This window comes from Mauremys mutica, chromosome 11 (genome assembly GCF_020497125.1).
Source record: "Mauremys mutica isolate MM-2020 ecotype Southern chromosome 11, ASM2049712v1, whole genome shotgun sequence".
NCBI classification, from domain to species: Eukaryota; Metazoa; Chordata; order Testudines; family Geoemydidae; genus Mauremys; species Mauremys mutica.
Window position 1 is genome coordinate 3,002,800 of NC_059082.1, and position 25,383 is coordinate 3,028,182.

General features: G+C 49.2%; 1 protein-coding gene across 9 annotated transcripts in view; it reads left to right on the forward strand.

Moving 5' to 3' along the window:
- Positions 1-25,383, forward strand: part of TLE3 (TLE family member 3, transcriptional corepressor) — a 46,955-nt gene that overhangs the window by 13,717 nt on the left and 7,855 nt on the right. The window contains exons 5-16 of one of the 9 annotated variants that reach the window (XM_044979294.1): positions 3,117-3,179; positions 3,732-3,836; positions 14,063-14,264; positions 17,175-17,191; positions 20,244-20,363; positions 20,667-20,717; positions 21,400-21,552; positions 21,982-22,114; positions 22,621-22,811; positions 23,820-23,896; positions 24,447-24,696; positions 24,922-25,169. In XM_044979294.1, coding sequence (XP_044835229.1) covers positions 3,117-3,179; positions 3,732-3,836; positions 14,063-14,264; positions 17,175-17,191; positions 20,244-20,363; positions 20,667-20,717; positions 21,400-21,552; positions 21,982-22,114; positions 22,621-22,811; positions 23,820-23,896; positions 24,447-24,696; positions 24,922-25,169 — 1,610 coding nt within the window. Of the gene's footprint in view, positions 1-3,116; positions 3,180-3,731; positions 3,837-14,059; positions 14,265-17,174; positions 17,192-20,243; positions 20,364-20,666; positions 20,718-21,399; positions 21,553-21,981; positions 22,115-22,620; positions 22,812-23,819; positions 23,897-24,446; positions 24,697-24,921; positions 25,170-25,383 lie in introns of all 9 variants that reach the window. The other 8 variants (XM_044979296.1, XM_044979297.1, XM_044979299.1 and 5 more) reach the window with 8 other exon arrangements.

Consider the following 25,383-nt stretch of genomic DNA (forward strand, 5'->3'; position numbering starts at 1 on the left):
GTACTGGACACTGTTGGAGACTGGATACTGGGGCTAGATGGACTATTGGCCTGATCCACTCTAGCAGTTTTTATGTTCTTAAACTGCTATTTTAAGTGCTTAGATACCATATGGCTGAGTGCTCTAGAGAAGCCTTTGCTAGATGGAAGGTACATGGGCTGAGCCTGTGCAGTTTCAGGGGGGATGGTGAGTTTTCTGGAAAACTGATTCCTGTTTGCCTTCATGTTGCTTTTCCTCTAACAGGAGGTATTTTCTGGCCATCTTGTTGCTAAAGGAGCAGCTTGCTGAGGAGAGGCTGGCGGGAAGGGGGAGATGCAGGTTGACCTAATTAATCATTTCTGTTTTATTGATAACAAGCGGCTCTGAATTATCAAAAGGAATTTTTAAATGTTTGATCGTGTTCCAGTGTGCTTTCGACCAGCCTCCATTGTTGAAGCCGTATTTCTTGAGTTCTTACTGATGTTCAGACGGTGTTTAAGTTGGATCAAAAGCTGTTTTAACAGCTGTCTTAATGGGCAAGGCTGCTGATATTAACCCTTGGAATACAGGGCTCCCCCCCTCCCCCTTGCAATCTTAAAAAGAGCAGTTGTTTTGGAGAACTCTCATGCCCCCTTTGGGTTTGAATGCTAATGTCTTTAGTATAATATGTGACTGACCGACATCAGTTTGCATTACTGTAAGCTCCATTGGCCAGCAGGCGCTGGGCTTGCTGCAGGGGTGGGAAGCCGGAGCAGGAAAAGCTATCTCGTGTCCGTCACCCTCCTGTGAATGGAATCCCATCCAGTCAACAGAAAGGATGGTGCCTACAGCGCAGGCCTTCAGCTGTGCGTGGTGTAAAAGTTGGGTGGGTGAACCAGGGAAAGGAGACGATGACTCTCTTCCTCAGGGCTTTGCTGTGCCTGGGGCAGAGCACGGGCTCCTCCCCGCTGTTTCAGAGCAGGCCACGTGCCTGGTGGGTAAGTCTAATGCTGATGTATTTTCAGGGCCTCAATACTTGGGTGATCCTCTGCCTCGGCATTTATACTGTGATCCTCCTCTTAGTACGCGAGTGCTTGACTGGCACGCCACAAATCCCTACGACTGGAATGTTGCTCATGAGTACAGATTTCAAAAAGGATGAAGTCCCATTGGTTTTTCACTAAGAGCTAGGATCCCAAGTGTCTGAGTTGCTATTGATAATGGAAGTTCAATCGTTTTGAAAATGTTACCCGTAGCTTTTTCCACTGGACTGAAGCTGTTGTGGCAAAACCCACTTTCTTGAAACACCTTTAATGTGACGCTGCAACTGTTTTGATATAGGGCTTTGTCATCTCTTCCGTGCAGCCTTAGGATCACACAAGGTCTGGTGGTATTAAGTCTCTTGTTTCTCCCTCACCCCAGGGCCCTAAGAGTGAGACCCAGAAGCTGTTCTTGGTACAGGCACGTAACTTGGGAAAGCTAATGCAACATTTGATTTACTTTCTGTTCCATAACTCATTCACTTGGCATTGAACTGCCCTGCAGCTAGGAGTTCTCCTTTCTGTAGAGCTGAAAGTCTATCTGTGTCTTAAACTTAAAAGTCTACAGCCTACTTCTCAGCTGTTCCAAGACCCAGTGCTTAAGGCCCATTCACACTGCCAGATGTAGATGTACATTACATTCACTCTCACTTTAAGGTCCTCTTTCAATGGTAGAGTAGTGTACTGGGATTTTCAATGGTAGAGTGGTGTACAGGGATTTTAGTGACATCAGGTCTATAATATTTAAGTTTAAAATATGAACTGCTGACTCATATGAAATCTAAGTTTTCACTTAACCTAAAACATTTTACTCAACAGAGATGTTGCAAAAACCACAATTTGACAGTGGAGAACATTATTATTAAACTTCTGAGTTATGTGGTCAGCTGACAGGTGCAAATGGTTTCGGGTTAAAGTTCTTAAGTGATGTAAGTGCTGCAGAATTAACTAGAATGACTTTTAAAAAAAAATAGTGGATGGAAGTTGAGATCTGAGTAAAATGTTGGTTGTTCACAGCACTACCTAAGATTCGCCATTGACTAACTACCTGTGCAGGGTTTGAATGTGAAGCTTTTCTTTAATTAAAGAAAGCCCATAAAACTTGGGAATAAGTAGTGTGAATGCAATGTGATCTCAGCAAGCTGCCATATGAAGATCTGAGCTGAGAATGCAGAATTCATTTTACCTTTGAAAGACATGAACTGTCGTAAGCAAATTTCTTCAAAAACTGCAGAAATGTTTAGATTAACATAATTCTGAAGATTTATCAGCATAGCTCAAAGCCACCTCCACTTTGGAATTGTATATAAGCTATCTGAATGCAACAGTGATCTTTTAAAGTTCCCTTTCAAATAAAGTTATAACCTAAAGTGAACAGATGAGTGGAGAACGTCGATTTTATGAGTTGAGAAATGCCATGGTGATTAGATGCTTTGTTAGATGCCTAGATAAATGGACAAGGATCACAACTCCATGCTGGGATGAGGCTTAATTGCTAACGTGTAAATAAAACCAAGTTGGTCTTTGTGCTACTTTACAATCTAGTTTATTTAAATGTATGTGTGACTGGGTTCCATAAACTGGTGGATGTTGCTGTTGTTTAAGTGATCTGCCAGAGTAACCATAATCTCCTTGCCGCAGCTTCAGGGAGATTGATATGAAACTGACACGTTAGGCTAATATTTTTTCACATGCTCCCTTGCTAATTTGGATAACATCAGTATTTTAACCATTTAGATTATTTTTTCTTGAGACCATCATGGTAAAAAATACAGACAGACATGAAACTGGTTCAGTTTATCCCAATCTTGTTTTGCATCTTTTAGCTCTTGTTAGGGAAAGGAATTCAATATATCATCATTTATTTCCTCCATGCAGCTGGCATGAAGGATTTAGAGAAGGTATATTTGTGTGCTCTTGATGCCTCTTTAAAATTTGTTCCTTATTATGTGACGTGATCTATGGAAAGGGGGAAAATGGTTGGTTTTGGGGATAAATTTTTGTTTATTCCAAGAAAAGTTTTGCTTTGATTGTTTCTAAATGCTTTAATGTTTCTGATGTCCACACAAGATGATTTTTTGACTAAACTAAATGCAGTCTTTTCTTTTCCTTTTTTAGACCGAAATTGCTAAAAGATTGAACACAATTCTAGCTCAAATCATGCCTTTTCTGTCACAAGAGGTAAGGGAATGGATGTGAATTGTTGTCTGCTGTTCACGTAGTGCTGCTATTGATGAATAATTTGTAAAGTCATCTTGGGTCAAGGGGCGGTTATGCTAGCTGTGACCCACTCGTGCTATACGTCTTTAGACTCAGGTTCAAATTCTGACTCATGGCACAAGTGAAAAAGGTCTCGGACTGGTTTAACAGTTAGTTTTGCAATATGCACAATCACGCGGCTGCAGACACGACAGACAATGCATGTGCATTGTCAGAGCAGTAAAAGGAAACTTGCATAGTGTCCAGCTCTGTTGTGTGCTGCTCAAAGCTTTTTGGGCCAATGCAACTCCCAGTGGAGCCAGAGAGTCTTTTCTGTTGATTTCAGAGGGAGCTGAATCCAATTGGTCCTTAGCTCCTCATTTTCATGAGCAAATTCACCAAGTAAAGTGGTGGCAGCTTGCTGCTGCCTTTGCCCCCTGACGGGGCTGTCCAGGCTTTCTTTGATCTTTCTGTACAGTCCCTGTTTAGAGACATTCCTTATTCTAATGTGCCGTTGCAATTTTGTTCCCTTAGCACCAACAGCAGGTTGCCCAGGCTGTTGAGCGTGCCAAGCAAGTGACAATGACAGAGCTGAATGCTATCATCGGGGTACGTGGACTTCCAAATCTGCCTCTCACCGTGTGTATACCCCTTTTATTCCTATCACTTACCATGACCAGAGACAACCCTGCACTTAGCTGGCTTTGAAGAATGGCAGCTTGCAAATATACTGACAATCAGGAACGTTTCTCTGAACCTTAGTCGCTGCCAGAGGGCTGCACATTACTAATTGAAATTCCCAGTTTGAGCAAGTAAGTCTTGGAATCAGAAAACTGATTCAGGGCAGGGACCATGTCTCTGTAGCCCAGCGCAGTGAGGCCCCTGAATGAGGTCTTTGAGCACTCCTGCAGTGCAAAGGAGCGTCCTCTCTAGGCTCTAATTGTTCTAACTGACTTTAGAGGTGGGTTTAAACGGTGCGAGGTGCTGCCAATGTGATGAAAACATGCTTCACTTCGTACTGTTCTTTCAAAGCCTCATCAGCCACGGGGAAAGGGACTGATTTCTCCTTTTTAGCAGTTGGTGATAATGTTGCTGCTACAGATCAAGTCACTGAGATCAGTCAAAATGCAAAATTTTTGTTTTAAAAAAAATCTATATTTGAGCACAATATGGGAAACTAGCTAAACCTTTCTGAGATTTGGGGCTGTTCTTGATTGTTTTTTATTCTTTTAATTGGTCTGGATGTGTTAGCCCTTCTTCTGGCCACCTGAGATCAGGTATGTCTCTGTTGTATTGTTTATGTGAAATGTGCCGTAAATATGATTGACTTGGTGTTCCATGCATTAAGTTACTCATGTAAATGTTACGGGTGCTTATCACTAAGATCCCAAAAGTTGAACACTGCAGTGGTTTTAATTGTTTCTAGCAGTGATAGAATTACCTTTGCCAATTGTTCTGCTTAATCAGGCCTCAAAATAGGCCTTACATTTGATGTACTTCAGGTATTTACTCAAAATCCCAACAGAGTGTGCAGTAGTTGAGTACTACTGTTCCACTCCCATCTGTAGACAGAGCCCTTGTGTCTATTGGAGCTAGACACACACAACCATGGGGCCAGCTAGAAGTCTGATTTTCAAAGAATAAACTTCCCCCAAACTGTCACTTCCATTCTGCCAGCACTCCGTTCTTTCCATTGCTCTTAATGGAACAGAGGCAAACCTGGCTCCTCTTCCCTGGTAATAGCCTCATCGTTGTTGTCTTGTGAGCTGTTGTCAACGTGGGACTCTCAGTAATTGGTGCCCCCCCCAGGAAAACAGTGGCTCTCAAAACAGAGTCTGGATTGATGGTTTTAACTGGGTATTTGGCCCCAAAAATCTCTAAGGTAGATCAAAGCTTTGGCTCGGACTCCTTGATGTGACTCCTTGCGAGGGCCAAGTTTGAATTACATGTGCAGGGACACATGGAAACACTTTGATAGACTCAAGAATGTGTCTTGTTTGTTTGGCATGGGTGTCTAGTTCTCAAGTGGTTTTTAATGTTTTGCAGTGGTGTTTGTGCCTTGGCTGCGATGGCACAGAGCAGTGCAGGCGATTTGCCATATCGTTTGCAAACTTTCCTCATTACAGCTCTTCTGAAATTAGGGTTTTAAGATGACTTTTAAAGAGATGCGCCTGCTGTGTCATCTGCCTTGCTGCTGCCTTCCGTTCTCGGCATTTCTGGTGCCAGTGCACTGGGGTCGTGCGCTCTTGCTCCGCTCTCTGGCCGGTGCGCAGGGTGATCCTGGGGCTCAATAGTGTAAGTGTGAAAACGGAGACATTGGCTTTGATTAGCTTCTTTTAAGTAGTGTTTAGGAGGCTACACGGCAGGTCAAGGCAGCTTGAGGCAGATATTGGAATTCAATTAAGGTAAATGAGTGGGGCCTGTGACCCCCATTTCCTAGGTAATTGCTTCCTCGGATCAGAGTGAATGCAACTGTCGTCCCATCGTTAAGCAGGCAGCCATTTAATCGTTTTGCCTGACACATTTTCACAAGGCAGGAATTATGGGCAGTCGCACAGTGCGTTAGCTCGGGGGCCGTGCTTGACTGCACACTTGCAAAGGATAAAAGCTAATCCAGTCAAGCGTTTTTATCTTGTCAAGGAAGGAACCCAAAAGTGGCTGCTGTCAGAAAGACAGCAAGAGATCACCATGAGCTTTGATCGTGCGAGAGGAGAGAGGGTTCGGCATTAATGCAGTGCGTGGCCCGCCCCCAATGGCTTAGCGGATACACGCTGCGATGTGGCAGATCTGCTTGGTAGTGACCGCTGGCTAAGGAGGCATTGCAGAGGGGGAAGGGGATCACCCCAATCTCTGAGGGGCCGACTGGCTCGTGTAATTCCCGCTGCATTTTCATGCCCATTAACAGCAAGCCGCAAAGCAATGCTGCTGCTTTGGAAGGAACGAGAGCCTACCTCTCCAGGGGTGCTGACCCTGACGCTTGTGGGGGGGAGGGGGGGAGTTCTGTGGGTCAACAGGCAGTCTAAGTGTGGAAGGCTGTTTGAAAACGGCACCCTGGCCTTTCTAACGTGGGGCCCTGCCCAGTGTGGGGAAGCCAGCCCTTCCCTTGATAAGTCCCTGCTCTAGAGTCCCTGGGACAAGGGTCTCGAACTGCTCAGCCATCGAAAGGAGCCAGCTAGTGTGTCATTCGCCACCTCAGAGCTCCTTCAGAAACACGGAAGCTGAGAGTTGGCATCTTTAGCAAACTTCCTGTCTCTCCATTGTGTGCATACCCCCAGCTTATTGCTGTAAGGCTGTTTGTGTGGAGCAGGGTTGCTTGTGCTGACTTTTGGGGGGGAGAGCGAGAGTGTGTGTGCGTGCGCATGTGTGTACATAAAACTCCATACCTAGAAAGTAACATGGCCTGGGTCAACAGGGAGAAGGAAAGGGGGAGGAGATACCAAATTTGAAGACTCCTAAACTTGACAGGTGCTTTAAATAAATTTATGAGGAAACAAGTTGGCTGCAGTATGCAAGTAGGACTTGATTTATAAACATCAGGAACTTGTCTTTATAAGCTAGTGAAGGAATCATCATTTTAGTTCAGATGTTGTAAACAAAATTGACAAGTATGAAGATGCAGCAGATCATTAAAACCTCCCCCCCCCCCCCGAGGTCAGGAACTGCTAATTTTATGCATCTAGGTCACTGTCTTGCAGTTCTCCTGCTCCAGGCTTCTGTGAAATTGAGCCCTCGATTTGGTTCTAACTCTGGAAATGATTAGACTACTTTACTAAATGTAACGCAAGTGGTGAACTTAAGTGGTGAACCATTAAATCGGTTAACAAAGGCATGAAGCATGATGTACATAATCCAATTAAAAACACTCTACATACAATTTACAAGGGAGTAAATTGTAACCTCCTCATATCTTAACCATATTTGTTAAGACCCCAGAAGGAAAACATCTTTGTGTCTGTGCATCTCCAGAAAACTTCTTTTTGTTTGGGATTAGGATTTAAGTGAGAGAAGTATGAGCTCCAGCAGCCATGCTAAATTCCAAACTTCTGCTTTTGGAAGTTTTCAGCCTAGGTGCTAATAGTCACCAGGGATAAAATCAGCAGCCTTTCCCTAGGGTGAAGGCCCAGTACACAAGAGAGGCCCCTTGTTTTACTTTCCTAATTACTCTGTGCTGGTGTTTACCATTGGGTTTGGAAGACCTCTCTGTTTCCAGTGCCCACCTTACAGCAGTGATGGTCATTCCAGCCATTCTTTTCTAGCCTCCCTGTCTGGGGTACAGGCCATGTGAAGCACACGCTGCACCGGTGCACACTTCACAGTGTAGTGAAAGCCACAGTCACGCTAGCCGGGTGTCACCATCTCAACCACAGCCCTGCTAATGCACACCAGCACTGCTGTACTGTCGCTGAAGGCAAAGGTGTGATGTCTCCTGCCCCGTGCCCTCCACTTTCACCTAAGGTGCTCGTTTCAAAGCTTGGGTAGGACCACTGAATGGCTAACCTCAGCACGCACACTCAGATACTCATTGCTGCATTTGCTGCTGTGTTGGGAGATAGATTTTAACATGGCTTCTCATGCCAGCCATGAGGGCAGGGAGTAACTCTTCAAACTTGCTCTTAAGAGCATTTTTTAAAAACAGCCCTTTTTTTCCCAAAGCAGAGAAGCTTTGGGGACCATTTCAAATAAAACAGGAGAAAACCCCCACATCTTATTCTCTTGTCTACTACATTTATCAGCAAGTATTTAAAAAAAAAAAAGAGAAAAAAACCCCTTGCTTGTATAACAGAGAAACATAAAACACATTCAGATGGAGAGCTCATTAGAAATGTTTTCCCCTCTTTTGTCAGTAGTCGGCTGTGTTGTGCTTAATCTCTCTGCAAGGAAGTTGAATCTTATAAATACAAGAAAATGTCATCTCATGAAGTGCCTGGATACTACTGAGATGGGTGCTACCCACAACCCTAAGTCAGATAGAGGTACAAATAATCCCAACTAGAGACACTGACAGGCACTGACTCCATGGGTGCTCCAGCCTTGGATCACCCACGGGGGAAAAAAATTAGCAAGTGCTTAGCACCCACCAGCAGCCAAGCTCCCCATCACACCAGCAACCCCGCTGATTAACTTCTCCCCACTCCTCCCAGCGCCTCCCGCCCACTGCAGCCAAGCTGTTCTGTGGCATGCAGGAGGCGGAGCAGGGGTGGGCATGCTCTGGGGAGGGGCGGGTGGCCTTGGGGGGAGGGGCAGAGTGTGGGTGAGGCCTGGGGGGGGGTGAGCATCCCCTGCATAGAGAGGAAGTTGGCACCTATGGATTCACTTAAGTCATTCTCTATAGGTGAGTCCGTCACGCTAAACCCCTGGCCCGCAATACTCCCCACAAACGGGCCATGTTGGCCTGGCTCCAGAGGAGGTGGGTTTGTGGGGAATGGAGGGCACATGAAGGTTTGGGTTTAAAGAGCTTCATTGATTTTGGTAGCCAGTTATGGTTCATCTTTGTCAGTCAGTCCCTCGTAAGTCAAAACGGTGGAGTTAAATATGCTGAGAGGGGGCCGGCATAGGGAGTCCGGATTTCTGCAAGCAAAGCAATGATTCAAGAGGGTGTAGCTAAGAATAATAGGATGATGCTAAGAACTGCTAGTCTGTGGGATAATCTGCTGAAGGAAGTGGTGGGGGTGCTCAGCACATCTCCGACTCAGCTGGACCCAACCCTCGTGAATGCCCAGCCAGGAGCCATGCTGCAGAGGCAGGAGCCTGCGCTGGGTGACAGAACACATCCCTCCCGTTTCCACAGGTGGTGATTCCGAAGGTGGCTGGTCTTGGGGTCCCATTGCGATGAGTTGGTTTTGGCTAACAACATGGGCAGCGTGACCGGTCGCAACCACCGCGTAAACTGCTGCCTGCTTTTATCTCATGGGAGGCAGAGGGGGAAGTTACTTTCCTGTTTGCACAGCATTGTCCTCGCCACCCCGTCCTCTTGCCAGCAACAGCCGGGGCCAAGGACTATAAAATGCAGATGTGTAGCTTCGTGTCTCTTGCAGCCTGGGTTCAAGCCTATCCCCTTTAAAGCTGATGCCACTGAAGTCAGGGAGAGTATTTCCGTTGGTGTAGGATCAAGCCACCCGTAATCCCCACACCCGTTCCCCTCCCCTATCCACTACCAAAGCACGTAGGCAGGTGCGAACTGTGAGAGTGAAACTACTTTTGAAGGAATAGGTTGGCCTCTTGCATGGCTGAGAAGTGACGTTTCTGGAATAGGCCGTGTTTCAAACATACGCTTCACTCTGAAGCAATAAATAGTGCAAGCTTTCAAATCACAGCCCTGGTTGGGAAGTTGCATCCCGTGTAGGGATTTCCCCCTTTGTGAAATGTGCCCTGCTGAGAGTGCTAGAAACCGAAAGCTTTCTGTGGAGAAACCCATCAGGTGCACCAGGGCACCCACATAGTCATGCGTCCCCTGTCCCCCATCCTGCCCCTTGGCTCTGCATTGCCTCTGGGCTTCCCCTTTTCCACTGAGCCCTGGGCCTCTTGCAGCTGTTGAAAGATGCGTCTGTCCGTGGGTCCTAGCCTCCACTCCATGCTAATTCTGTACGGTGGCCTAGACGAGCTAAGCTGCACGGGTTGGCATGTCACTAGTTTCGGAGACTCCTTAAGATGGATCATCTTTATGGGAAATGACCAAGGTGAAAGGAGGGGGAACGGCACTTCCTCAGAAATGTGTGGGGTGGGGGAGAGGGTTAGTCAGTGCGGGGCTTTCCGAAGGGTCATGTGCTGAGCTCCCTCACCTCCTGCCGGCCTCTGGGGGAGCCGACCGTGGTCAACACGTGGTGGGATCAGGGCCTAACAATTCAGCTCTCTGGGTTTCTGGGGGAGGCGGCGCAGATGCAAGCAAGACAGGGTTCGAGGAGCTTTCCTGCAGTCCCGCCCCAAGTGTCTTCGCGCCCTTGTGCCCTGGCTCAGCAGAACATCTGTCCTAGTGCTTGTGAAAAAGCGGGGACTCCAGCCCAGACAGCAGGGTGAGGTCGTGCCTCGCAGAGCTGGGCTCGGACGGGGTGGGGGGCACGTTGTACCCCGTAGAAGGCTGTAACAGGTATCTATGGCTCTGTGGGTTCCCTGCAGGCAGCGTCTGGGGCAGGCTAACCCAGCATGTAACTCTGCTCTCGGTGAATTCTGGAGCCCTGAAGGAGAGTACTTGCAACAAGCTCAGAACCTTAGGGCTGCAAAGGGCCCTGACTCCCCTTTCGGCAGCCACTATCCCTCCACATACTTTCACTGTTGACACAACAGGCTCCAATGGTTCCTTTCAAGGAGTTACTGCCTTAGAGTAAATAACTTGGGTGCTTAAAATGGCCCAAATAAATACGGGCGAGGGAAGCAGGCAATTCAGACTACAGCCAAACCCCTGTAACTTCCCCTGTGTGAATGGACAATGCAGTGCAAGAATAAACCAACCCCATTGTTCCCAGGCCCCCAGCAGAGCTGAGCTCAGAACTGCACAACTAGGAGTACCCCAGCTGCTGTTGGCGTAAGCCAAATTCCTCACGTTTTCTGACGTCATGTAGTCCAGGGACCAGCGTAAACTCAAAGCAAGGCACTGACTTCAGAGGAGTTTCTCCAGCTCTTTGCCTAGCAGCAGAGAGCAGAAATTGGCCCTGCAACATCATCATTTCCAGCACTGGCCTATGGGTCCCTGGCCATGCAGCATGCAATGGAGAGGTCCCCACAGCCGTCCCTGGGCGAAATGGTGCCTATCAGGTGCATTAGGCTTTTCATTCAACCGCACCTGGGATCTGCTTCTGAGAGAGGCCCACATCTGTGACTGTTCTCCATACTGAAACTGGGACCTCCTGCAAGGGTAGGAGATGGACACCCTCTCTCTGCCCCTGTCTTCAGGTACACATGAATATTCAGGTCCCTCTTTCATTGGGTACCTGGTGTCCTGATCCATCGGGCCTGACTGTCTCTGCCTCACTGAAATCCTTGTGTGCGCTGAGCCATTCTGGGAAGCTCGGCTGGAACAGGCCCCAGCAGAAAGCCTGCGATTAGGCCTTGCAGTGAGTGGGTTCTGCCTCAGTTGGGTGCAGGATGTCAAAGCAAGGGACTGTGGCTTTTCTGCTGTAGCAGGGAGGGTCAAGGGGAGGTATTGGGCTGAGGAAGTGGTAGCTTCAGAGGGATTTGGATAAACATCAAAAGGCTTGAATGCTTCTCCACAATCACCCAGCCCTTTCACCAGTGCTAGTATTCACCTGCCCCGCAGGGAGCGTTTATAGATACAGCGTGTTGCTGATGCAAGGCAGTGCTCTCCAGCACCAGGCCCGTGCTGCTGAGGGTCCAAGCTCAGGCAGCTCGTGTCCTTGTCACAGGCACTTGCAAAAGTCTGCTTGGGGCACGTTAAAATAAAACAGAGGGAGAATCCTCAGCCAAGCTCTCCCTGGGGTTCCACCTCCTCCCTCGAAGCCACCTGGTATTTTAAACAGAAATTCAGGAAGTAGGAAAATTTCTTCCCCCTCTACATCCCCCGGCCATGTTTTTGTTTAGCTTCTTCCAGCCAAAAAGGAGCTAACTGTTCCCACCCCTGGAATGGCACCTGCCTGGACAGGTGGGGCTCTTGGCTTTCCAAACACAGACCAAGAAAGAGCAGAGAAACATGCGTCCGCTGTAGCCTCTGAATTGTGTCCAGCTGCTGAGGTGCTGCGACTCACCATGGGAACACGGTGTGTCCCCTCGCTCCCCTGGGCAGGAGAGTGCCAGGGTCCTGATTTGGCGCTGTGGCTGGAGAAGCTGGATTGCACACTCCCTCTTGGAGCGACTCTCCGAGCAGGCCAAGCTGTGCAGCCTGCTCCCATCCAAGCACCAGTCCCTCTGGTGGCAGCGCCTCCAGCACCCTGCCGCTCAGGGAGGGAGCGGGGGAAGTGATGCTTCCTGGAGGGCCAGGCCTGCCCCTGCTTGGCCGCTGAGCCCCCAGCCTTATGCCTGGAGGCACTCAGTGGTGAGTAAAGCTAAGTGAGCTTGGAACGCCTTTCATGCTGCGCGCGAATGGCTCCTCTGCGTCCGCAGGCCGGGCCGTAGCTCTGGCGGGGAGAGAGCTGCGGGGTTAGACTGGCAGCAGCTGAGGTCCCCTTCTCCCCCCGTGCTGCTCTTGGGGGAGAGGAGATGCTGCCAAAGCCAAGTGGCTCCCTGCAGGGGCGGGTGTCAGGCAGGGCTCGGGGACGCGGCTTGCACTGTCTGACCCGCCTGCCTTGTGAGCTGACCTTGCTCAGGGTGTGGCATTGGCGAGTTCAGGCCACCCGGCTGCAGAGCCTGCATCAGGCCTGGCAAAGGGGCATCTGAACTCTGTGACTTGGTGTTGCAACGGCAGATGGGGGCCCTGAGTGGGAGGGGTGGGACGTATCTGTCTACAGGGAGCCAAGGAAAACAAACTGCAGGCCGCTGGCAGCAACGTCCTCCCCAAACAGGGGCAGTTACCTGGAGTGTCACAGCTGGCAAGCCCATTCAGCGCTAAGGCAAACACCCACGGGCTTCTGCCAGGCTCCCCGCCCCCACCTACTCACCTGGCTGGGTTTTCCTCTCTCTCTTCTGCACTCTTCTTATCGGGTGGTAACTGCTGCCTTGTCAGCAGAGCTGCTTGACAAGCTGCAGAGATACAGCCTGCCAGGAGTTACCCCCGGGGGTGTGACACTTCCAGTAAGAAGTAGTATGTTCTCCTTTCTGTCGCTAAACAGAGTTAGCAAAAACCAGATCCGTAACCCACCCCCAAGCCAGCTTCCCCATGTGCTGCCGTGGTGGAGACAGCACTTAGCCAGGGCTGAATTGGCCTGTTTGTTTTAGGGAATGGGTAGATTTGCAATGAATTTGGACACTAGAAATGTCGCTGTTTTGTGGGGGACTTTCGGGGGGTGTGTGGGGGAACGGTGGCTCTTCCTTGCTATATGCAAAGCTCATAACAGTGGTTCTGTTCCATGGGGAAGTCTTGGCGCTTGGGCTAGCTCAGCGATACACAGACCTCAGGGTTTCAGGAACCAAATTAGTGATCAGCATTACCCAAAAGAGCCACAGTCATGGGAATTCGTTGTTTCATTTGCTATAGAACTATCTAGTCCTATTTAAACTGTATGACAGACATAGAAATAATTAAAACAAAAGCATCCGGATTGGTTAATATTTAAATCACATGGTGTTTTGTAGCAGATGACACAACATAGCTGCAGGGGACACGTTAAAGAGCCCCTTGTGGGTCCCGGTCATGCCCCTCAGTCTGAGTATCGATGTACTGGCTAGAATACTCCCGTACAAGTGCAAAAAGACTTTACAGCCTGTTTTTCTTTTTACTGCCAAATGCCTTAAAATTACTCCCCAGCAAACAAGCAGGAACTGCCTTCTGAGGCAGCGGGAAAGGACAGCTGGATGCTTTTCCTTTCTTCCCAGATCGCATCAGTTTTAACATCTGGCAAAAACAAGCCTCAGAGTTGATGTGCTGGGTGTAATTTCCCCTCCCCGCCTTTGTTCTGCTTACATCTCGGAAATGCCAGGTTCTCTCAGTGGATTGCCAGGAATGAAATGGAGCCCCCAAGTGACGGTGTCTTTCAAACACCTGCGCTATTTATCCCTGGCTCAGAGGGCTGCAGTTATAAGCTCTGCCCTGTGTCTGTGCCTCCCTCCCTTCAGTCTGACTCTTCCTAACGTGGATTCTCCTTGCAGACAGAGGAATATGGTGTTTAAGCCAGTTTAATATTCCCCCTCCAATAATGCTCTGAATGCATGAAGCAGGCTCCGCCCCTTCCAGTGACTCCTCCCAGTGTCACATGACCATTTAATATCTGCATGACATGCCATTTCCCATCAATTGCTTACCGCTGGTTTTATTGCAGCAGCAGCAGCTCCAGGCCCAACACCTCTCCCATGCTGCTCACGGCCCCCCGGTACAGCTGCCTCCTCACCCTTCAGGCCTTCAGCCGCCAGGAATCCCTCCTGTCACGGGGAGTAGCTCAGGACTGCTGGCTCTCGGAGCCCTTGGGAGCCAAGCCCACTTGACCGTTAAAGATGAGAAAAACCATCACGACCTGGATCACCGAGGTGAGAACAAAAGGCCTTAAAGATGCATATTCTCGTCTCCCTCTCTCTTCATCTTTGCCCCTCGGGGCTCTTCAGAAACACTCCTTTGCCTCTGCCGGACAACACTATGGCGAAAGCACTGATGGGCTTCTTTGACTCCTTTGACAACCAGGGACCAAACCTGGGGCACCCTCTGCTCCTGCAGGAGGTGCCGAAGCAGCAGCGGCCAGAGCCCCTTAGCACGGAGACTTGCTCATCTCACGGCACCCTCCAGAGATCTCCACAGCTTCCCACCCGAGGGGGCTTGTTTGGCTTCTGAGGTGCAGCCGGTTGGTCTTTGCACTGATGGGATCCCCCTGCGTAGTGGGAGCAGTGGACCATCTCTTCTGTTCCACCTGTGCCTTATAGTGCCAGCTCTGGCCTGGCTATCTAGGCACCCTAGGTGGTAGGGGCTGAGGGTTTGTTCATTAACCCTGTGATGTGCTTGTGTGGAGCAAAGCTCCTTCCATGTGGTCTCTGGTCCTTTTCCCCCAGGGTTGGGCCCAATTGTCTATAATGGATCTGAGCAGAAAAAATAGAACTGAGCGAGGCTGCATATGTTGGAGGAGAATGTGCCCTGGGATGCACTAATTCGTTTTTCCAACCATTGAACGTTTCTGATACGGAACTGGATTGGCAGCATGTGCAGACTAAGGGTGAATTGCAGAGAGTGTCTGCTCCCCAGAGTTCCGCAGCAGGCGCTAGTGAGTGGGTTGGGTGGAGAAGTTTAATGCCAATTAAAAATAGACTGGCACCCACAATGCATCGTGCTACAGATGTCAGCGCTTCCATTTGCCCCATAGGGAGTTTGCTACATCCCATATGTGTGTGTTTTAAAAACAAACAAAAAAACAAACACTGCAAAGATGGTGTTATTTTTTGTCTCCCAAAGGATAATGGGAAAAGAAACTATAGTACTGCAGTTATATTAAAAAGGTACTAACTCAGAGTTAGTATAGCTTCATGGTAGCTCTGGCATCATACACCCCGAAGTTTCGTAGTGGAGTAACAACCGGTTGGAAAAGTCAGTCTTTGATTTGTATGCTGACTGTATGCCTTTACGCTGGAAAATAAAAGTGAGGGTAAGTTTTATAGGGTGACTAATACCCCTTGGGGATAAGCCAAGCCAGCCCCAGAAATTTTTGGCTGGGACATCAGGGCTACCCCAATTGTTACATAAAGGGCCACAGGCTTGGTCCTCTGTGCAGAGCAGGAGACTCTGTTCCTGAGGTCTCGTCCCAAAGGCGTTAAGCCGGGGTGGGCTAATTAGTTTTGTCCAGGTCCAGACTCCAGAGAACATTTAAAAAAAAGGAAAAAAAAAAAAGTAAATAAAAAGATTTTGGGTTTTGTTCAAAAGCGTCTGGCGACCTGGGTTTGGCCCACGCGCTGCCTATTGCCTACCCCTGTGCTAAGCCACTGTCAGGTTGACTCTGGGGGGGCTAGTGTTTTCAGGGAGTCTGGGTATTTCCAGTTTGAAGTGTGAGCTCCCAAGGCAGCCTGGCTGGCTGGTTTAGAACATTCTCTGCGGTTCACCAGTTAATGACAACACATGCTAGCCAAATCCTGAGTTCATGTTTGGAGCAATTTATTTCCAATTAATAAAAAGAAAAGTTTAATTTTTTTGGGTCCTCAGCCGTTTTCTTTGCCCATGGGTAATAGTGAGCATGGTTTGATGACAAGCTTTTGTAGCAATTTGACCGTATGCTGCCTGATTCGCCCCTGCTGATAGTCTATTTTGTGTCCATAAGCTTATATGCAGGCCTGTTATTGGAGGCTTAGTTGATCCCTTTCCTAAAATCAGAGCCTCTCACTCCATTTGTGGGATCTAGCCCTAATTGTGTTCTCTATTTGAGGATCTGAAACAGCTGCACTGTACACACTCAGATGCTTTGCAGGTGTCCTCCTTAGGAGAGCCTTACAGGGTCACTGAGGTGGCAGTAAGAACACCTTCCAACAAGGTTTATATCTGGATATGGACACAGCAAGAGTTCTTGCTTAAAAATGGCTGCCAGGGCTTAATGAGTCATATGAAACCACACAGTCTCTCTCTAATTGCAAGAAATCTGCTTGGAAACTTGCACTCGTCTGGAAATAAACAATGCTCCCTGCCAAAGTCATTTTTTTAATCACTAGAGATAATAAGAGAATCTTTGTAGAACAAAAAATGGTGGCATCAAGTCAATTACAAACTAGTACAGTGCTGGAGGAGTTCCACGTGTCTCTGCTCTCTATTAATATATCAAGATCTCGGGTCTCTTCCCCCTATTTCTATCAGCTTTTAGAGAGTTACCTTGTGCTTCTTCTAACCTAGGAGGTTTCATTGTCGTGGATATTATTTCCCCGTGAAAGCTTCAGGAAAAAATTCTTGAAAGTTATCAAATTACATTCATTTTTTCTACATGAGTTTAAATTGTCTGGCGATCTAAGGGGAGAATGGGCCTATTTATGTATAAATTAATGACTAAACCTCTGACCACATCCCTTTAAAGTGGCAGCACTTATCTTTGTAATTCTACAAAGAGGATGAGTCTGGATGTTCAGTATCTTCTCCTCCTGGATTTATGACTTAATGTGTGTAAATAGTTTAGTTCCTGCCATTTCTCTTTGTATTTCAATGCATTTCCCTTTAGACACTGTTTATTTTGCCATATAATTCACTTAGACAAAAAAAAGGGGGGAGGGCATATTGGATGTGTGTGATTGGACAGGGGACAGTAATTTAAAATGAAAAGAGCCAGAAATGCTTTAATTGAATTAAGCCAGAAGTCACTACGTGATGAGGAACTGCGAGGTTTATTTTCTGTTAAGACTTATTTGAACTTGTTTTATTTTTCTGTCTTCTCTTTATCTTGGCTGGGACCTTACCTCTGACACGGGCCTCATTCCTAACAGAGCGAGACTCAAATGCAGTAAGTTCTGTTATGTTCTTTTTCTTTGTTTTTTTTTTTCTTTTTTTATCTTGGTTTTTGATCGCTGTGCTTTTAATTTATCTATTGTTTTTAAAAGCAGACTTCCGGGTTTAGACTCTCGAGTGATCTCTGTTGGACCCACACACGCAAAAAAAAAAAATCATATGGGTGGTGCTAACTAAAATAGAATTTTTTGTTTGACTCTGACTATGTTCCGCTTCAGTTCTGCTGAAGTAAACATTCAGCCAATGCACATTGTCTGGCCGGTACACTTTCTGTGTGCCCGTTATGAGATTTGGTTTAAATCTTTTTGATTGCTGCACAGCTTTAAGATTCTGTTTCAATTGACTAAGCTTTGTGAATGAGTGCAGTCAAGTCTGTAGGGATAAAACTGCTTCAGTGATTAGGAAAGCTATTTTATTCCTGATCACTGTTCTATTATCTTGGGTCATCTAATCTGTTGGGATGGCTTTGGCTATTACATTGTGTTAAGTAGGACTTGGAAGGTCAAGCAGTTAACTAACCATCTAAATAGCAATGGTTGTGGGCAATTGTTGCCTCTAGCAGCTTTTTGTTTAATTCTTGTTTTGACTTGGTTACATCTTAGAAAACACTCTGGTGTTTGGCAAGAAAAAGAGGAGGATGATTCCAGAGAGAGTTTCTGCCCATGCAAAACCAACACAAACCTGCTGCCTCACTTATTTTTTCTTTAATATTTTTTTTGTTGAAGAACAGTCCACCCTCATCCCCTCCTCCTCAGTCCTCTTTAATTCTGTCCCCTGCCCCCTTGCTTTGGGCCTTATCCCAAGGTACACAGTGCTTTCTGTTTAAAAGAAAAGCTGGCAGGACAAAAAACAGTTGAGTCTTCACTTTGCACTGATTTCCCTGTCATCCGTGCATAGCCGACTTTCACAGTGCAGAGACCACAAATGGGCCTTTTGAGAGTCAAATGCAGATGGAAATAAAAGTGCCGTTTAAGGGGGGCTGAAGGGAGGGATTGGCCATCATTAAGTTGCTTGTTAAGGTTGTAGGGAGCGGTCAGGGAGGGTTTGTACGAAAGATAAAAATGTTTGGGCTCCTTTTTCTTTGGAATTGGGAAAATGTTCCCGTTGGGGGTTTAATATGAGCTATAAGCAAAGCTAGATTCATTCATATTTCCTAGCCTGAGCAATAAAAAATACTTAGTTTCTTGGCAGTGCGCCAAGAAACAGCTGAATGGATCGATGCCTCTAAATGCTTGACATGATTCTCTGGTAGCTGCGAGCTTTTTCAGCATGACTGCCTGAGAAGAAAGGCCCTGGTGTTATCCAAAGCTGCTTATTGGGTACTGAGGAGAAACATGAACTGCTTTAGTTCTCCTTTTCAGACACCAAAGAAAAGGAAGCAGAGGAGCTTAAAAACATTTCTATGTAGCATGGGGTGGCAGGCACTCCTATAAGAAATGAAATGATGGTAATTTCTGCTGCAGCTTGTAGAAACTAATTGAATTGCGTCTCTATGAGAACATCCCCAGTTGACACTGCTGTAGTTAAGGCCAAGTAGCCGTTTTTTTTCCATACTAAATTCTGCTCTCCGAAGGCGGCTTCATTCTGCCATTTTTGTTCTTAGCTAACACTTGGCATGCAAGAGGCCTTGCTGGAGGAGCAGACGTACTGAATGATGTTTTCTGAGGTCGGATGCTGTTGCTTAGAGGACAAACAAAGCAAAAAGCCCACCAACCTGACTACGTGAACATATTGACATCATGTCAATGTTTATTTTAAAAATCTTTTCTGCGTGTCTTGTGGCTTGGCAGAGATCGGTTCCCAGCGTGGTCCAGTTACAAGTGATGTAAAACAGGTCCAGTGCAGCGTGTTGACTCTTTTGCAGTTTGCCTTATAATAAACCCAGGAGATGAAATCCTGGCTCCATTGAAGTCTATGAGAATTCTGCCACTGATGTAATGGGAACCAGGCTTTCACCCAGAATGTAGAACTTCATCAGTAGGACACTGCAAACCCTTTATCACGTCAGTAACCTTACTAGGGCATATAATCGAGTGAGGACTTCAGTGGGGCTACTAGCCAGAGGAAAGTTATTCATGTACTTGCATTTTAGAGGAAGTGAGTTCCCAAGTACTGGCTAGTTTTGGTGAGCTTTCTTTTTTTTTTCCCAAATGTGTATTTATTTTACTTATCACCACCTGCAATCAACTGCAGGAGCTGCCTTGGAGAAATACGATTGTCTCTCCCTCTCATGAACAATTTTAAATGCTCTCAAAACTCAGCAAGCTATGCCACAAAGCTGTGGGCTGCTCTGCACTGACCGACCCTCATGCCCCTCACAAAGCCCTGCTCATGTCCAAGGGGCTCCATGCAGGTTCAGGGTCTGACCACATGGAGCTGTTTGCAGGATCGGGGCCCTGGTCATTGAAAAGTTCAAGACAGCTGTCCATAGTCCTACCCTACAGTCCTGTCGTGGTGCAGCTTCAGGCTTCGTTGTCTTTCTGTGTGTGCGTATGTGTGTGTGTGTGGAGCTCAGTAGTGGTGGATGGTCAGGGCTAGCTGGGCTGCTCTCCTGCCAAAGTCTGCATAGTGTCAGAGCCAGAGTGGGTTCCCAAGTGGAGAAAGCTGTAGTGCCCACCTCTTCTGACCTGGGGGGGGGGGGGAGGCTGGAGCAGGAGCAAGCCCCTCGGTTGGTGCAGTATGGCCTGAGGCAGGTCCCTGGCCATGGAGGGCATGACACCACTAATTAGGCATTCAATAGATTTCTTTACAAGCACACAGAAGGATGTTGGTTGTTTATAAAACTGGTGCCCTGAGCTCTCTTATGGCTCCCATCATAGTTCAGTTGCTTGCATTTTGCAGGACTCTCAGAACAACATGAAAATAACATTTTTGTTTGTTTGTTTGTTTTTTGGAGAAGGTCAAGGGTCTGCATTTAAGACTCATCCCTGTTCAGAGAAAGTTTTAGCTGTGTTTTAAAAGCTGCCGCTTCGGAAATCACTTCAGACTGTGTTGACCCATTTAATGTGGAGCTGAACACCTTCCTGGATTTTTTTCTGTGATTCCAGAATAATTCTGTCTCACCATCGGACAGCCTGAGAGCTAGTGAGAAACACAGGAGTTCTACAGACTACAGCATCGACGCCAAAAAGCGGAAAGCAGAGGAGAAGGACAGCATGAGCCGCTATGTAAGTCACAAGAGCTTTCTTGGTATTCACTTAATGCTTGTGTGTGTCTGAAAACGAGGTGTTCCAGCCAGATGGTGTAACATGGAGGAAACGATCTCGTAGTGTGGGATAAGAGAGCTCCTTCTGTTAGGGGCTTCTTTATAGCCTTCTTGGCTACAGTTCTCAAAAGCACCGAAGTCCAGTTGACTTTGAAAGAGCTCTAGGCTCCAGAATCCCATGGGTGCTTTTGAAAATGCTACCCCTGACTTCTGGGTTGGCGGAGTCGGCTCCTCTCGCAGTAGCGTGACTTGCTGTGTGTTTCAGGACAGCGACGGAGACAAGAGCGATGACCTGGTGGTCGATGTCTCCAATGAGGTGAGTGTGGGTGTCGTTTTGCTTTCACTCGGGTTTAAAGCTGACTTCGGGGGTGGGTGGGAGGGGGGCAGGATTTGGATTGAGGCACCAGACTTGGTATGCAGGCCCTAAATCTCCATCACAAAGCACGGTCTGGTGTCAGGAGGCCTGACCTTGCCTTTTTCTTTCCAAGAGTGGCCATATTGAGACTCTGTGTCCCCACAGGCCAAGGATAGCTGTGGCGGGGGCAGGCCCAGTCCTGAGCTGGAGAAGGCTGCCCTGTTCCCAGGCCTGTCCTGGCTCAGCCACGGCGAGGCGCTGATCAGTCAGACGTGTCAATGGGTCTGTGTGCAGACGCCCAGTCGCTACGCCTTGTGTTGAGGCCCCTCCTGCACTAGCTCTTTTCACATGGGCCACTGCTTTGATATTGGCTTTGAACTAAAGCCCAGAAGTGAAAGGAGCCGTGTCCCCTCCCGTAGCCAGTCCATTTTCCCCCTTTAGTTTAAACGCTCTCTCTTTGGGCTACCTTAAACTCGGGCCCTTCCCGCTGTATCTGAATGCGACGACAGCATGCGGAACGAAGAATTGCGTGGTCAGCGTGGCCAGGGCCCTCCTGCGCTTTGAAAACCGTGGCAAGCGGGTACTTGAAAGCTTTCCCCCTCCTCTGCCACTGGGCAGGTGCTAAATGCCGTCCTGTCTTTAGGATCCGGCTACCCCCCGTGTCAGCCCAGCCCACTCGCCGCCTGAGAACGGGATAGACAAAACCCGAGGGCTGAAGAAAGATGCTCCGAACAGCCCTGCCTCCGTCGCCTCGTCCAGCAGTACGCCGTCCTCGAAGACTAAAGACCTGGGCCATGTAGGTGGATTGGCGCCCAGCACGCGGCAGCCAGGCGCTGCGGGGAGGGCTGGGGCTGTCCCTGCCTTTGGAAGGAGGCTGGTCATGTGGGGTCTAAACCTCTCGGCCACGTCTTCCCAAGGGAAAAGTGCGTTCTTAGCTCGCGCTCGCTGGCTTGGGGCCAAACCCCAGTGAGGACAAGGCAGCGTGTCGTCGTCCTGGGAGACCGGCCTTTCGCTTGACCCTGTGAACTCAGTGATGACAAGATGCTGCCTTGTCCTCACTGGATTTCGCCTCCAGTCAGTGAGCTCGAGCCAGGCACGCACCTTTCCGTGAGTAGCTCCTCAGCACTGCCGGGGCCTGGAGACAGGGCAGCAGGGGAAGGAGAGGGGTCTCTTCGTGCTACTCACTAAGCCACATCCCTTCTTGGGTTTTCTTCTTTCTGGCCAGAACGACAAATCATCCACGCCTGGGCTCAAGTCGAACACTCCTACGCCGAGGAACGAAGCCCCGACTCCTGGGACCAGTACCACTCCAGGCCTTCGGTCTGTGCCGGGCAAACCAGCAGGCATGGACCCATTGGGTATGTGCTCCTAGAGTGGTCGGCTCTTTGGGGGAGAGGCCAGGATTTGCTCTGTGATTGCTAGCGCAGTGCGGCCCTGACTCTGACTGGGGTCTCCTAGACGCTAAATGCCAGAGGGTTCGATGGTTTATGGCAGCGATGCTGAGTCAGCCGCTGCAGAGTCGTATTGCAGTCTCCGTTGCCGTGGCGTCAAAACGACGGCGTTGTGCTGCCACGTCACCGAAACGTGCTGGGGAGGTTGGAGCCAAGCATGGCAGTGCCCTTCCTGGGCTTTGCTCATCTGGCAGGTGGAGCTCCCCAGCTCTTCACCCAGCACACGCTGCTAGTTTGTGACTTAATGTTCATCCCAATAGAGCCGCCCCGTCCCTGCCCGTTTCCTGGGAGACAGGAGCACGGGTGGGTGGATGCCCCAAGGACTCGGGTGTTGCGGATGTAGTTTAGCAGGCTACAACTTTCCCAGGTGCCTGGTAGGTGAATCTAGTGATCGCCAATTTCCTCCTCTCCAGCGTCTGCCCTGAGGACCCCCATCTCCATCACTGGCCCCTATGCGGCTCCCTTCGCCATGATGGGACACCATGAAATGAACGGCTCTCTGACGAGCCCGGGGGCCTATGCAGGGCTCCACAATATCCCGCCCCAGATGAGTGCCGCCGCTGCCGCCGCCTATGGCCGATCGCCAATGGTGAGCTTTGGAGCTGTACGTAGAACTTTTAGCTCCTTCTTTGGTCGCGCCGGGGCGGGGGGCGTCGGGGTGGGGGGGGGTGTGTTCCCTAGCGGCTGCCTTCCCAGCTCAGGCAATCTAGAGTGCACCCATCAGCTGTTGGGGTGTGCTCAGCGTCATACAACTAGAGAGAGAGGGGAGGGCGGCGGAGGAGATGGTGGAGTGAGTCACCGCTATGAAGCCAGATGCTTTCAAACAGCTGTCTTTGGTTCTGCTCCTCTAATGGGCTTTTGGAGAACAGCCTGGCTTCAGTGCCAACGCCTGCAATGTAAACCCAGCAAACCTCAACGCTGGGACTAAATGTGCTGTCCGGGGGTCTGCGGGCGCCGGGAGAGCAGCCTCCGTCTGAACTGGAGTTAGTGGGACCCGCCAGGGCACCGCGCCCCTGGGGACCAGCCCCGACAGCTGTTTGCAGGGGCGTGTAAATCCGAGCATGTCTTGATCTCAGCATCATCTGCTTGCGATCAGGTGCCGAAGTTTCGAACAATGCTAGGAGGGTCTGTTTTTGTGGGGCCAGATCCTAGGGGTCTCTGCCCAGTTATAACCAGTCCGGAGCCGTGCTCTCCTGTAGGCTTGTTGGGAGCTTGCCTGAGTAGGGGCTGATGAGAACATGGAGAAAGGACCTTGGCTTTGGCCCTGGGGTCCCTTGCCTTCTGGAAGCAGCAGGACATTGTGGAGCAGCTGTTCCCACTGGATTTCCACTCTAGTCCTGCAGATCCCCAGACCCTGGGTAATCCTGGCAGTAGCTTCCCATTTCTGGGGGAGGAAATCAGTATGGAATTATTATTAATCAGCTGTCCTAAGGGCATGAGGAGTGATGTGAAATGCAAAAAGCCGGGGAAAGCCCCAACCCCTCTGTTCCCTTCCACACACTCCAGTGCCACATGGGAGTTGGCTCAGTATCACTGCTGGTGTGTGTGTGTAAGAAGCGGGGACGTTTCATTCAGTAGCCAGCATCTGAGGCCGTTTCTGTCTGTTTTACAGGTCGGCTTTGACCCGCATCCGCCCATGAGAGGCCCCGGTCTCCCCACAAGCCTTGCGTCCATACCCGGCGGGAAGCCGTAAGCCCCCCTTGCTGTTCCTATGCTGTGTTGTGGTTAGGGGACACGGGGCGTTTGCTCCCTCCCCTCGCCACCACTTTCCTGCTGCTTTACTCCTGTATGTGCCCATTGTCTCCCCTCCTCTCCCTGGTCAGAATCGGCACAGGCAGGTGTATGCTGCCCAGCCTTGGTGTGAAAGATACGTGGCTTCTTCCAAAGTGCTCGATGCCTTGTCCCCGGGTTTGCAGGCAATCACGTCACTGGGCGCACAGGGCACCCAAGTGGACGTTTTCAGAGCTGCAGGGGCCATCATAGATTCCCAGGCCAGAAGGGACCATTGTGATTGTCTACTCTGGCCTCCCTTAATGCCCTCAAAGTCTCCGCGGAAGTCAGGGACTGACGGACGTGCTCCCTGGGAAAGGGAGTCTGACCTTGCTGTCTGTCCTGCCGTGTGGTGCACAGCCCAGACGTCAGAGCAGTCAAGCAACTACATGATGACTGCGGGTTCTGTACCTCTTTGCCATGTGTGCAAACCTCTCTCCCCCACCCCGCCTTCATCCTCCCCCTACAGAGCCTACTCGTTTCACGTAAGTGCTGATGGGCAGATGCAGCCGGTCCCATTCCCCCATGATGCCCTTGCTGGCCCCGGCATCCCAAGGCACGCTCGGCAGATCAACACGCTGAGTCACGGGGAGGTGGTATGTGCTGTGACCATTAGCAATCCAACCAGACACGTGTACACCGGAGGAAAGGGATGTGTGAAGATCTGGGATATCAGCCAGCCAGGCAGTAAGAGTCCCATTTCGCAGCTGGATTGCTTGGTAAGTTGCAGACGGAATATGTCCATGGGTGTGCGTGTCTACTGATGCTTTGCCGTGTGTGTGCTCTTGCTAACCTGATCCGTCCTGACTAGCTTCGGAACCATCATGAGCTTGCTCATGCTGACCATGCAGAAAGAATGTCACTCACTTTTCCCCTATGCCTGTTACAAGACGTGTTGGACGAGAACCTCCCAGTAACCTTAGCACCGTCGCTTATTCCTGCAGAACAGAGACAACTACATCCGTTCCTGCAAACTCCTCCCCGATGGCCGCACCCTGATTGTGGGAGGGGAAGCGAGTACGCTTACGATCTGGGACCTGGCGTCCCCGACGCCAAGGATCAAGGCTGAATTGACCTCCTCTGCCCCAGCATGCTACGCTCTGGCAATCAGCCCTGATGCAAAAGTCTGCTTCTCCTGTTGCAGCGACGGCAATATTGCTGTGTGGGATCTCCACAACCAAACGCTGGTTAGGTGAGTCTTTAGAAATGGATGTTGCCAAGACGCCAGTGTGAAACTGTGAGGTTGGTGTTTGGAATTCTGTGCTTTTCATTCCGAAACATTAATTTTTGGACATTCTTGAGTTGTTCAAGACGACAGATGGCAGAAAGTCTGGCAGTACGTGAAAGGAAATAGTGTTAGTTTAGGTTATGGGGGCAATATGTCAATAGTGATCAGAGCTCAAACT